This window comes from Mastigoproctus giganteus, chromosome 9, assembly GCF_048544385.1.
Source record: "Mastigoproctus giganteus isolate SK-2022 chromosome 9, ASM4854438v1, whole genome shotgun sequence".
Classification (NCBI taxonomy): Eukaryota; Metazoa; Arthropoda; class Arachnida; order Uropygi; family Thelyphonidae; genus Mastigoproctus; species Mastigoproctus giganteus.
The window spans coordinates 83,742,619-83,756,118 of record NC_143583.1 but is presented as its reverse complement, the minus strand read 5'-3'; the positions used below and the strand labels follow the sequence as shown (position 1 = coordinate 83,756,118).

The following is a 13,500-nucleotide window of genomic DNA, read 5'->3' as shown; positions in this document are numbered from 1 at the left end:
CTTGGATCTTAGAAAGGCTTTTGATACTGTTGCACATGGAAGACTGCTACACAAATTGGAGCAGTGTGACATTGGAGGCAAATTGCTGCTATGGATAAAGGGGTGGTTGAGGGGGAGAAGACAGAGAGTGGTAATCAATGGACACTGCTCATCGTGGACTGATGTTATTAGTGGAGTCCCTCAGGGCTCAGTGTTGGGTCCATTATTGTTTTCTGTATTTATAAATGATATTGATGATGGTATATCGGGCTTAATGTCCAAGTTTGCAGACGATACAAAGGTTGGCAGGGTTGTTAAGGACACTACTGACACTATGCTGCTGCAACAGGATTTGGAAAGGTTGAGCAGATGGGCTGAGAGGTGGCAAATGAAGTTTAACATTGACAAATATAAAGTACTACATATGGGAAACAGCAACCCCCAGAGCAATGTATCAACTCTGTAGTACTACACTGACAGTGGAGAGAATGAAAAGGACCTGGGGGTAATTGTGCAGGCAGATATGAAGTTCTCTGAGCAGTGCAGACAGACTGCAAGAGTAGCTCATGGTGTCTTATCAATGATATACAAGAATTTTTCTAGTTGGCATAAGGAGATGATTATTCATTTGTATAAGGCAATGGTCAGGCCACACCTTGAGTATTGTATACAGGTCTGGAGGCCTCATTTCAAGAAGGATGTAGAGCTGCTGGAACGAGTACAGAGAAGGGCAACAAGATTAATGAATGGGACAAAGGGTTGCTCTTATGAAGAAAGGCTTAAGTTTTGCAAATTACAGTGTCTGGAGATTAGGCACCACCAAGGTGATCTGATAGAGGTGTATAAAGCCTTGAATGTTTAAGTATGCTCAATGCCGATGGGATTCTTCCTCTTGCTCAGAATAATTTCCTGAGATGGCATAAATTCAAATTGAGGAAAGACAGATGTAGGATAGATGTGTGGAAATTTGCCCTTAGCCACTGGCAGTTGGTTGGTGGAACAGACTTCCATCCCTTGTTGTGGAAGTTGATAGCCTAAATAAATTTAAGGCTCAGCTGGACAGGTATTTCGAACAAACGGAGGGGCAGAAATGAGAGTGGTTTTTTTTTTTTTTTTTTTTTTTGCCTGATGCTGCATAAGCTTGCTTTCTTGCATCACATGTCTTTACTAATGCTAATGTCAGTTATCTGTTTAGTTAGAAGATCAAACAAAGAAGAGATCAGGAACAAGTTTGCTTACGATAAAAGCAAAATTATTAGCAATATTTTATTATGTAAAAATTGTAATAACATACATAAGCAAACTTATTCCTGATCTCTTTTTGCGTTTCATAATGTTTTGGTTACAAATGTGTTCAACCTTGGGTGGTCGGCACCTAACCCTATTTTTTGCATAAGACCTGTTATTTATATTTCACAATTTTGCATTGCATGAGGGTTTCTAGGAACACAACTACCATGTTATACGAGGACTGACTATATTAGGATCTATTTCCACTGTTCTTTTTAGGTCCTCACACATTTGCTCATAGTGAACCATTTTGGTCCTTATCCAAACAAGCAACATTGAGACTGAAGCCTAAGACACATCTGAACTTTAGCACATACATGCATATGCTGCTCATTACTGGTTTAGTGGAATGGGAAGTTACTTAAACCACTAAATGTTCTGTTCTTCCTCTGAGTGAAAACACAAAGTTTATTCCAGTTATACAGCAGTAGTCTTTTAACAAATTTTACTAACATTTTAGCAAAAATTAAAAATAGTATAGAGTATTTTATGTCAAAATTGCTTGGCATGACCTAAAGGAGATTTCAGCTCATCAGCAGTTTCTCTCAGATGGTTAATTTATGCTCAGATATATTTTTTCACATGCTTTAGAAACCATTTTGTCTCTATTTGAAGTTGAAGGTTGCCCTTTCATCCACTGATAAGTGACAGCCTTACTTAAACTATTACCACCAAATGCAGTTCTTCACATTTGGATGATTTCCACAGTTTTTTCCATTCTTCACACAAAATGTGATGCTCATGCTTTGTGCCATTTTTGTATCCATTACAACTGTGACAGAAGCCTAAGATAAATCTGAACTTCAATGCGCAAATATATACACACATGCACACACTGCTCATTACTGGTTTGGTGGAGTGGGAAGTTTCTTGAATCAGTAATATAGCCCTCTCCTCAACTTATTTATCATATTGACCCTCTACCTCAATCACTTCTTTTGTAATAAATAAAACCCTAGAACTCTTATTAGTTCAGCCTTCATATTCTTCTTCAAAGGCACTGTAGTTATAGTCACCAGTAATACTGTGTTGTAGGAATGTCCCATATTTTCTAATATTTCTCCATACGTTGGTAAGCACAAATCAGCATAGATGCCTTTGAATTGGAAATTATTTCTATTTGATTAGCATTCCAGTATTCTCCATCTTGCTGCATTTCTTGCACACAGCCATATAAAAAAAATGAAAGTCTGTGTACTTGAAAGTACTAAACCTAACCGTAATCTTTTTTGGAGTTCCATTTTATTTCTTTTAAACATTGCATTCCTTAACCCAGTGGTTTTCAACCTTTTTTTAATAATGGCACCCCTAAGTAATTTATTTTATTTTGTGCCACCCCTACCATACTGTACACTGTTTTATAATGAATTAAACATATAAATTTTAAAAAATAATAAGTTTAAGTAACTTAAACCCAAATTATGTGGCACCCTCGTTGAAAACCACTGCCTTAACCCCAGGGGCTCACATCTGGTGAGTAGAGGCTTGGCACACCCAGGGTCCCGAGCTGGATATCATCATTCTCTTTCTTGGTGATTCCCTTCTACTCTCTCTCTCTCTCTCTCTCTCAGGGTATAATAAGATTAAAATAAACATAAAACATCCAGCATGTGTTCCTATTTTTCACAGGCATATGGCATGCTCTCTGCCTCAAGTAATGTGAGTTGTGCTCTCTCTAAAGCACTTTCATTAGTCATGATAGGGGAACATTTGTAATTTGTTTTGGTAAAAAATTTTTTGTTGTTTTTATTAAAACTTAATTATTTGTATTTATTTATTAGCACCTTCATGTTAAATTTTTTACCAGAATTGTCAAAATTTATTGTAAAAAAACTTATACTTTTTTTGCAGTTTATATGATCATGTCCAAAGTGAGATCATAAAACTTTCTACTGTTATATTATCTCTACAACTAAGTCTTAAATTGCCGAGTTCAGTAGAATGCCCTTGTATGTATGTATGTATGTGTGTGGTGTGTGTGTGTACACATGTATATATTTGTATGTGTCTATATATAGCCTTTGAGTATGAAAGTCCTTGAAGAAATTACAGAAGAAGTGATTCTTGGTCTCTGTTTTGAAGTTCATCGAGCTGTAAAAATAGGCATCTTCTTTCTGGATGAGCCTAAAGAAGAGTAAGTATCCTGGGTTTTGATTATTCATCACTTCTCTTTTTTTTTTAACATTTGAATCATTTAATCTGAAAGTAAATTAAAATTATAAAAAAGAAAAATTTTAAAAATTTTAAAGTTTATTTTTGTAGAGTTAAACTGTTTATATATTTTATTATTATTACATTATGATATTTGACTTAATATCTCCTGTATCACCAAAATGTTCTTTTCTTAATTGTTATCAGGAAATATTTTTTGCATGTAAGATTCCTTTCATGAATCATCAAAATATACTTTTGGATATTTAATAGCAATTAGCTTGTGAATATAAAAAAAGAAACAGACTGTTTCAAGTGAATATTTTAAATATTGCTAACTGTTATCAGTAGGTCATTATAATGGAAGATTTTTATTCTCTTTTAGCACTTAAAAACAGTAATAAAGTTTATTTACAATGGCAGATGCTCAATTTTCTCTTTTTTAAATCAGATTATAAAGAGAACAAGTAATTATAAATTCGAAATTGCACAAGAATGTGTATCCAATATGCTTTATTTATTCATTTTGTTTAATGAATTTTTATTTCTATTTGATTAGCATTTCATTAACATTAAATTAATAGAATTAGCTTCTGAAGCTTCTGATTGTTTATTTATAATTTTGTTCATGAGCATTTGCAGGGTGCATGGCAACAAAATAAAGAAGGCATACATGTTGTGTCATTTGGATTCTGAGATAGATTTCATTATTTATCTGTATTCCTCACATTTATTGAAGCCCCCTTCCCCAAATATTTTAATAGTTCTATACTAAAGTTTGTGCACTTGTTTTTATCACGAAAGGGCCTTGTTTACTGGGGTCCATAGTTAAGAAAGAAATACAGTATAACCCAGTGAATGTATTTAATAACACAAGTATACAGCAGAAGATTTTGAGGCTGATGAGTCTCTTTATCAACTAATAGATTGAAATTTGAATACAACTGATATAGTTATGCGTGCTGAGAGTGAAGTCACGTTATTCAAGCTGGTTTCCTATTGTTGCCGCACAGACATGCGCTGTTTTACTCCAGCGTTTGTCGAGGTGTAGATTGGTTGTCTCTGGGATGGGGTGCATTCTCATGCCTTTGCAGCGGTTTATGGCCTTTGGATTGTTCAATATATTAAGTGACTCTAGCCATGCACGGTGGCGAAAGTGTCATGAGTGGTCCACTATTTCGAAGTCATGTTTAGGATCGAGATTGTGGTTGATGGCCCAAAAATGTTCCGCGACTGCAGACTGATCAGTTTTGGCAAGCCGGATTGCTCTGTCATGCTCTGTAAGGCGATCTTGAAGACGTCTTGATGTCTCACCTATGTAGCAGCTGTCACAGTCTCTGCAGGTGATGCGGTATATTACATTGCTGCGTGAAAGAGGTGTGACAGGGGTCTTCACACTGGAGACAAGCGAACGTAGGTTTCTGCAGGGTAACTGTATGCATTTGACGTTGTAATTTCTGAGGATTTTTGAGATCCAACCTGACACGCCTGGATAGTAGGGAATGTAGGCGGATTGTATACTGTCTTGGTTCGGGGGTCTTGGGTGGGATGCGAGTTCTTGTGCTTGTAATAGGCATCTGTCTAGCACATGGGATGGATATCCACATTTGGTCAGGTCTATCCTCACACGGGAAATCTCGTTGCATCTGATTGCATCAGTGCTGGAGTGGCTCCAAGCCCTGGAGAATAGGGTGTGGCCAGTGCTGTTGAGATGACTGGGTGCATGGCCGTATCTGTAGTTTGTAAATTGTCTGCACCACATAGGTTTACGGTATACCGAAGTCTCTAGACGTGGGACTATGCATTGCACTAAGACATCCAGGAACGGAAGCGCCTCGTTGATTTCTAACTCTAGAGTAAACTGTATGAAATTAGACAGGGAATTCTAGTAATTCTAGGTATTCTAGTAATGCTGTTTCAGAGCCACGTGGTATTACAGTGAAAATATCTTCAACGTATCTGCACCATGTTGTAATAGGTACAGGTGGGTTCAGGTGCATCTGCTCTTCTAAATCTTCCATGGCGATGTTGGCTACTACGGAGCTCACAGGTGCACTCATGGCAGTGCCATGCACTTGTTGGTAGACTGAATCCTCAAAGGTGAAGATGCTGCTTGATAAGCATATAGTTGAGGGCGGTGCAGATGTCATCAGTGGATAGTGATGTTCTGGTTGGAAGGCTTAAGTCTTTCTCGAGGAGCCTCCTGGCACAGAGTACGGCCTGTTGGATGGGAATTTAAGTGAATAATGAGACCACATCAAATGATGCCATGACGGAGCTGTCAGGAATTGAAAAGTCTTTAATGAGGTGGATGAATTCGCTGCTATTTTTGACGGTGTGTGTGGTATTTCCTACAAGAGGTGAGAGGAGGTGCGCAGTAAAAACAAGGAGCACTTGTTTTCACTGTTCTTTAACCAGTTTTTTCCCTACAGATTTATTTTGCTCCCAAAAAAAAAAAAAAACAAAAAAAATGACGGATATTATGGATATTATTTTATACTTAGAATATGTAGAGGCCATTTTGTTGAATTTGATTTCCTTTCCATCTCACCGGCAGTATGCTATGCAGCTAGTTGCTGAAAAAAAAAAAAAAGAAGCTTGCACTCAGCCTTACGCCATTTCATAAACTCATGCATTTTGTGCTGGTGCTTCATGCCTCTTTAGAGCAAAAGAAGGTAGACAGACCCCTTTCAATATGCCATAGAGAAGAGAGCAGTCAGGCTTATTAATGATCTGTCTCTTACAAACCCTCTCCGCTCTATCACATAGACATTTAGTTTCAGCTGCATGGCTTTTCTACAGTTATTTCCATGGGTATTGCTTTTCTGAATTGACATCTATAATTTTACACCCCACTCGATCCTTCCCAAGCGGCGCCTCCGTAGCCAGGTGGGCAGGAGCAGCAGTGCGTAGCGCACGCTTCTTGATTAGACGGGTTCGAGCCCGTGACTACCAAATACAGAGGATGCGGAAAGGTCAGGGAATGACCACCGCCTATCCCCGGAGCAACATGGCCTTAGTTGCTAATGCTCCAAATAACAAACAAACAAACAATCCTTCCCAAGCAATTCCAAACACATGCCTCAAGTAGTCAACATCCTTTCACTGTTTAATGTCAGGCCTGAAGACCTTACTTTTTCTTATATCCTCATTTATCTCTTCTACTACTATTCTTTGGAACAGTGTTCCTTTATATATATTTCCTTAAAATTGTAATCTACAGAAATTAAAGTCCAGGTACAACAAGTGCACTGTCTTCTCCACCTATACATGTTACTAAAGAACTGTAGATTTTTAATACCTTACTTGTTTGAGATTACCATAAAAAAGTAAATAAAAATGATATTCGTTAATCAAGGTTTGGACTGTAAAGAGTCTCGTAATGTGTGTTACTTCTGAATTAAAGGGGATTTTTATTGTAAAGTACAAAGGTACATGCTGCATGGTTATACAAATCCCTTCACAGCAAAATTAAACCAAGATTAAAGAAGTGGTAGAGGTAGCACTTCCTAGAAGAATTACACCAGTATAACAGATAAAGATTGTTATAATATAAAATAAAGTATCACAGCTTTCTTAAATTAGGATTTCCTATAACAAATTCTTATATGTATTCACCCCCAAACTGGTAAGACATCTAATCAGTTAAGAGTTGTGGAGGTAGGTGTATTTGCGGACAAGGATGTGATATCTACACTTTTTGGTTTCTATGAATTTGCACAGGTCTGCATTCAAGGGTTGGAACTTTTGGTAGAGAAAGAAATGATCTGATAAATGCAGCCATGTAAGTAAAGTAAACACTCTTCAGATTGGAGAAGAAAGCTGATTGAAGAATCCTCCAGCATGGAGAGCCTCCCAAATGTTGGGTATTAAGATTTATGTGGTGATCATTTTGATTGTGAAAATCAGTTTCCTTTCATGAATTATGGCTGTAAATCTGTTAAATCCATTGTTGTGACCATCATCATATTGTGTTTCTGTGGGGTGGGTTGTTGTTGTTATTTGGTTTTTAGGAGCATTAGCAACTAAGGCCATATTGCTCCGGGAATATGCGGTGGTCATTCCCAGACCTTTCCGCATCCTCCGTATTTGGTGGTGACCGGCTCGAACCCTGGTCTAATCAAGAAGCGTGTGCTATGCACTGCTGCTCCTTCCCACCTGGCTACGGAGGCGCCTTGTGGGGTGGGAGAAAACACTTCCAAATTACCCATATAAGGAGCAAAATTTCTCATTTTTCTCAAATTTAAAATTTCTCAATTGGACAACCAGTAAATAGTGCAATATGATTTCAACAATTGAGTTCCTTAAAAATTAAATACATACTTCTTTATTATTAAGTACTGTACAGTAAACTAATATTGAATGTCTTGCAAAATTAATAATTTTATACATTGCAAATACATAATAACGATGTCATGAGGCTGAGAATGGCAATGTGACAGTGACCCCTTCATAGAAGGAAATGATCGTCAAGTTGTGTACAGGCAGCACCAGTTTCTTTCTGTATTACATATTTCCTACAGTCTAAGAAATATGTAAAACAGAAAAAATTGGTGTTTGGAAATTATTAATGGAACATAATGCATAAATTTAGTATCATCAGTGCTTTTTTTTTTTTTTTTTTTAAGTCCAGCCAGCCTGTTTTTCCTCAGCCTTTGCACAGTTGACTACCCTTTGAGAAATATTGAGGTTCAACTATATACAGATCTTTTTAAGTATTTATCATAATTTAAATTATTATGAATATCTTATGAGAAGTTACTGAAAAATTTTGCGCTACATAAACAAATCAGGGGAGGCTAAAATACCTGAATGTTGTATACATTGATATTTTATATGTTTAACCATCATTATCTTCCTCACTGTTCCATGTTCCAACCTAAGGTTGGGTCAGGTATGTTTAGCATTAGCATTAGAAGAGACATATGATACAAGAAAGCAAGCTTATATAGCATCAGCCAAAAAAAAAAAAAAAAACCTTCCCATTTCACCCATCCATTCACACCAAATGCTTGTCTAGTTCTGCTTGAACTTATTTAAGTTGTCGACCTCCACTATGACAGATGGAAATTTCTTCCAACTATCAACCACCTGCTGGCTAAAGACAAATTTCCAGACATCTATTCTACAATTGTCTTTCCTCAATTTGAATTTATGTCCTCCCATATGTGAGTAATCTGAGCAAGAGGAAGAATCCCATTACCACTGAGCTTGTTGCCCCTTCTCCATACTTGTTCTAGCAACTCTACATCCCTCCTAAAATGAGGCCTCCAGACCTGAAAGCAGTACTCAATGTGTGGCCTGACCATTGCCTTATACAAGGGAACAATCACCTCCTTATCCCTGCTAGCAAAATTCTTGTATATCATTGACAAGACACCATAAGCTACTCTTGCAGCCCTGATCAGAAAATTTCAAATCTGACTGCACAATTACCCCTAGGTCCTTTTCATTCTCCACTGCCCCGAGTGTAGTACCACACAGTTGGTACATTACTCTGAAGTTACTGCTACCCATATGCAGTACTTTACATTTGTCAATGCTAAACTTCAGTTGCCACCTCTCAGCCCACCTGCTTAACTTTTCTAGATTCTGTTTCAGTAGCGTACCATCATTACTGTCATTAAAAACCTGGAAAAGAAGAAAAGAAATCTCGCAAGTCATCCCATTTTGCATTCTTGTAATGCCAAACAATATGAGGTTGGGAATAGCCATGAGATAAAGGCTCCATTGGAGAAGAGACAATCACCAAATTGTGATCTGAGGTGCCTAAAGGGCCACTCACTACGACGGTGTACTTAGAACGGTTGTTTGTGAGAAAAAGATCAAGCGTGTTGACTGTATGGTTAGAATTGTCCGGTATTCTTGTAGGTAAATGAACAATCTGTGCAAGGTCATTAGTAGTTGCAAAAGCCTCAGCATCTCGACCAGCTGGGTCAGTGTGACTAGAAAACGGAAGCCAGCTGGAGTTGTGAACATTAAAATCACCAAGGAAAATTACCTCACTGTTAGTAAAGTTGGACTGAAGAAAGTCAAGTTGCAAAGAGAGGAAGTCAAAGAGCTCCACGTGATTAGTGGAGTTGGGAGAACGGTAGAGACAACAGATGAATTTGACACAATGAGGTAGAGAGATTTTAAGCCAGAGGAGATTCCAAATTACCAAGTCTCTGACAGGGAATATTGGAATGGACATATGCAAAGTACCACCTTTGAGGCAAAAGGAATCATACAGCGAATAATTTTGGCAACTGAGATGAGCAATAGTTGAATCAACTGATAACTGAGATTCTGTCAGAAAAAGTACATGGGGTTTGGCAGACTGCAAGTGGAAATGGACATCGTTGAGATTAGAATTGAGACCACGTATATTTGTGAAATTAACTGGGAAGTGTTTGGGAGGTTTAGATCTTTTCGCAGATAAACATACTCTGTTATTTGACAATTCATGGTGTATTCAATAGTAAGAAAAAGTGGGGGGGGGGGGGCATGCTGTATGAAGTAATGAAATTTTTGGATATGGCGTACACATGGTAAGAATATACCCAGATGCTTGACATAACGTGGCCTCGACAATGTCCCCCCGCACTATCTGGCAGAGTAAAGTTAGCAAGATTATACACTAGCTGATTCAGGAAGTCTCCTAAAGAGTTACCAATAGGTTCGGTCAGGTGTACTAACTAGTGGCCGGCCTGCGAACACCATTTTAGAGCTGTACCCTTAAAATGTAAGGAAGATTGGATCTCACCTGATGTTCATCATAACCACAAAAGTTATCAGTCATACTGCATGATGGAAGAGATGGGGAAGCGTTGACTGGAACATAGCTGTGGAGACTAAACATGGGTTGCACCACTTCAAGCCTCCATGGGGTTTGGCATACTGCAAGTGGAAATGGACATCGTTGAGATTAGAAGCAAAGTACATAAGCAAAGTGGTATTGCACCGATTGATGAGAGTCATCTACCATCTAATATTGCCTGGTAACACAGAGGGGCGGCATTCCTCCATGTGACTCCGTGTATTCCAACATAAGTAGGGTCAAGGTGTGGGTGCCACACCTAGACCCCTACTTATGTTGGTTCACACCTGGGTGTTCACCCACAGTGTGTTTGTGCATGGAGGTTATACCTAGGATTACTAACAGTCCCACCATCGTGAAGGTGCGAGCAGAGGATTTGGCTGCCACAGACCATCCAGACTTCACCGAAATTGGGTCCACTTGACTTGAATGTCACCCGAATATCAGTTCCATCAGCATTTTAGACTCCTAGGTAGTTAAGTACAGCTTGTCTAGCATATCTGAGAGAATGTCTGTGACAACCTCAAGGACCTTGTGTTGATGTTAGTTTATGTACATGAATTAAGCATTTTATAAAATTTTTTAAAAGATTTGTTCTGATGGACAGCTCAACACAAAAGTAAGTGTTCGCTTTTAGCAATGAATTCCTTACTTTTAATTTTCAACCATTGTGTATAAATTTCCAGAGTGCTGGAGATATGGAATAAGTACTCAGTATTGTCACACTGTCACACTGATTGAATACTTTGCAGTAATGCTTGGTGTTTGTTTATCGACTTGGCACACAGTTTTATTTGATTTTTGCTTGTGTTGATGTTAGTTTATGTACATGAATTAAGCATTTTATAAAATTTTATAAAAGATTTGTTCAGATTGACAGCTCAACACAAAAGTAAGTGCTTGCTTTTAGCAATGAATTCCAAACTTTTAATTTTCAACCATTATGTATGAATTTCCAGAATGCTGGAGATATTGGAATGTTGATTTTTTTCAGCACTCCAAAAATTACAGCACGTTGAATGAGTTCTCTTACATTTGGGTGGTAGCAAAAGTGTTAAACATATGGTGGTTGTACAGTAATATATGTATATTTTTTTTTTTTTTTTTTTTTACAAATGCTGAAAGTGGTGAAAGTCAGTGGAAAATGTTAAAATTTTTTTTAAAATTCAGGACTGTGCAGTCATTGAGTATCTTCATAAGAGGGCTGACACTCAGGTACATGTATTAGTATAGAGTGAATACATTAGGTGAAGATGCTCCTATTATTCAACAATAAAGATAGGTCTCGAAATAATATTATGCCATGGATATTCTTGAAGGTAATTACAGACCTGTTAGTTTAACTTCTGTTCCAGGGAAATTAATGGAGGCACTGATTAAAGAAGCGCTGCAGGATCATCTAGACAAGACTTCAGTTATAGCTCGGACACAGCATGGTTTTGTTAAGGGTAAGTCTTGCCTGATCAATTTGATTGAATACTATGATGCAGTCACAAAAGAACTGAATGCAGGGAATAACTTTGATATTATATACTTGTATCTTAGAAAGGCTTTTGATACTGTTGCACATGGAAGACTGCTGCACAAATTGGAGCAGTGTGGCATTGGAGGCAAATTGCTGCTATGGATAAAGGGATGGTTGAGTGGGAGAAGACAGAGAGTGGTAATCAATGGGACACTGCTCTTCGTGGACTAATGTTATTAGTGGAGTCCCCCAGGGTTCAGTGTTGGGTCCATTGTTGTTTTCTGTATTCATCAATGATATTGATGATGGTATATCATGCTTAATGTCCAAGTTTGCAGATGATACAAAGGTCGGCAGGGTTGTTAATGGCACTAATGACAGTACGCTGCTGCAACAGGATCTAGAAAAGTTGAGCAGATGGGCTGAGAGGTGGCAACTGAAGTTTAACATTGACAAATGTAAGGTACTGCATATGGGAAGCAGCAACCCCAGAGTAACGTATCAACTGTGTGGTACTACACTGACAGTGGTAGAGAGTGAAAGGACCTGGGGATAATTGTGTAGGCAGATATGAAGTTTTCTGAGCAGTGCAGATGGTCTGCAAGAGTAGCTCATGTTGTCTTGTCAATGAAATACAGGAATTTTTCTAGCAGGGATAAGGAGATGATTATCCCCTTGTATAAGGCAATGGTCAGGCCACACCTTGAGTACTGTATACAGGTCTGGAGGCATCATTTTAAGAAGGATGTAGAGCTGTTGGAATGAGTACAGAGAAGGGCAACAAGATTAGTGAATGGAACAAAGGGGTGCTCTTACGAAGAAAGGCTTAAGTTTTGCAAATTGCAGTGTCCTAGACACCTGCGAGGTGATCTGATTGAGGTGTATAAAGCCTTGAATGGTTGGAGCATGCTCAATGCTGATTGGATTCTTCCTCTTGCTCAGAATAATTGCCTGAGAGGGCATAAATTCAAATTGAGGAAAGAAGATTGTAGGATAGATGTGCGGAAGTTTGCCTTTTGCCAGCGGGTGGTTGATTCTTGGAACAAACTTCCATCTGTCGTTGTGGAATGTTTTTAGACTGATACTATATAAGCTTGCTTTCTTGCATCATGTGCCTTGCTAATGGTAAGGTGATGCAAGGTCCTCAAGACCTGTCACCACAACCAAAATTGTCAATTTTTTTTTTTTATGAAAACCCCCAACATGAAAGGTATCGAAACCTATAGTACTTAGTACCGTGCATGGGTTGAAGGAGAAGTATGGGGGGAGGGGGATGCCGGAAACTTTGTTCTTGAGACTAAACATGGGTTTCACCACTTCAAGCCTCCAATAAGCAAAGTGGTGGTATTTCATCGGTTGATGAAATTCATCTACCACCTATAATGCAATCCTGACACAATAATGAAAGTTGAAAGATTTAGCACTGTAATGTAACCAATACCTTTAAGGTTTTACAGGTGTCTGAATTGTGTCTCAGGAATGAAGAATGTTTCTTTATGTTTGGGTTGTTCTAAAACCTTTGATGCCTGATCAAAACATTTGCAACACGGACTCTTCATTGAGCACTTCAGCATTTTAAGGCAGGTACAAAGGCTTTCAATGTTAAATTTCATTTCTGGTGATGGATGAGACTTATGTCAACTCTTTCCACCAGAAAGGGAAAGAGCAATGGAAACACTTCATCTCAGCTGCAAATAAAATCAAGTCTATTAATCCAATTAGCAAGGTAATGGCATCAATCTTCTGGAATTCTGAGGGTTTGATATTAACAGATTACACTACTCTGCATTTTGAAAAAAAATTCACTGATGGTTTC

General features: G+C 38.1%; 1 protein-coding gene across 1 annotated transcript in view; it reads left to right on the top strand.

Moving 5' to 3' along the window:
- Nucleotides 1-3,296: 3,296 nt before the first annotated feature.
- LOC150080505 (ataxin-7-like protein 3) overlaps nt 3,297-13,500 on the top strand; it is a 126,003-nt gene continuing 115,799 nt past the window's right edge. The window contains exon 1 of the mRNA XM_090380716.1: nt 3,297-3,403. Coding sequence (XP_090236842.1) covers nt 3,297-3,403 — 107 coding nt within the window. The remainder of the gene's footprint in view (nt 3,404-13,500) is intronic.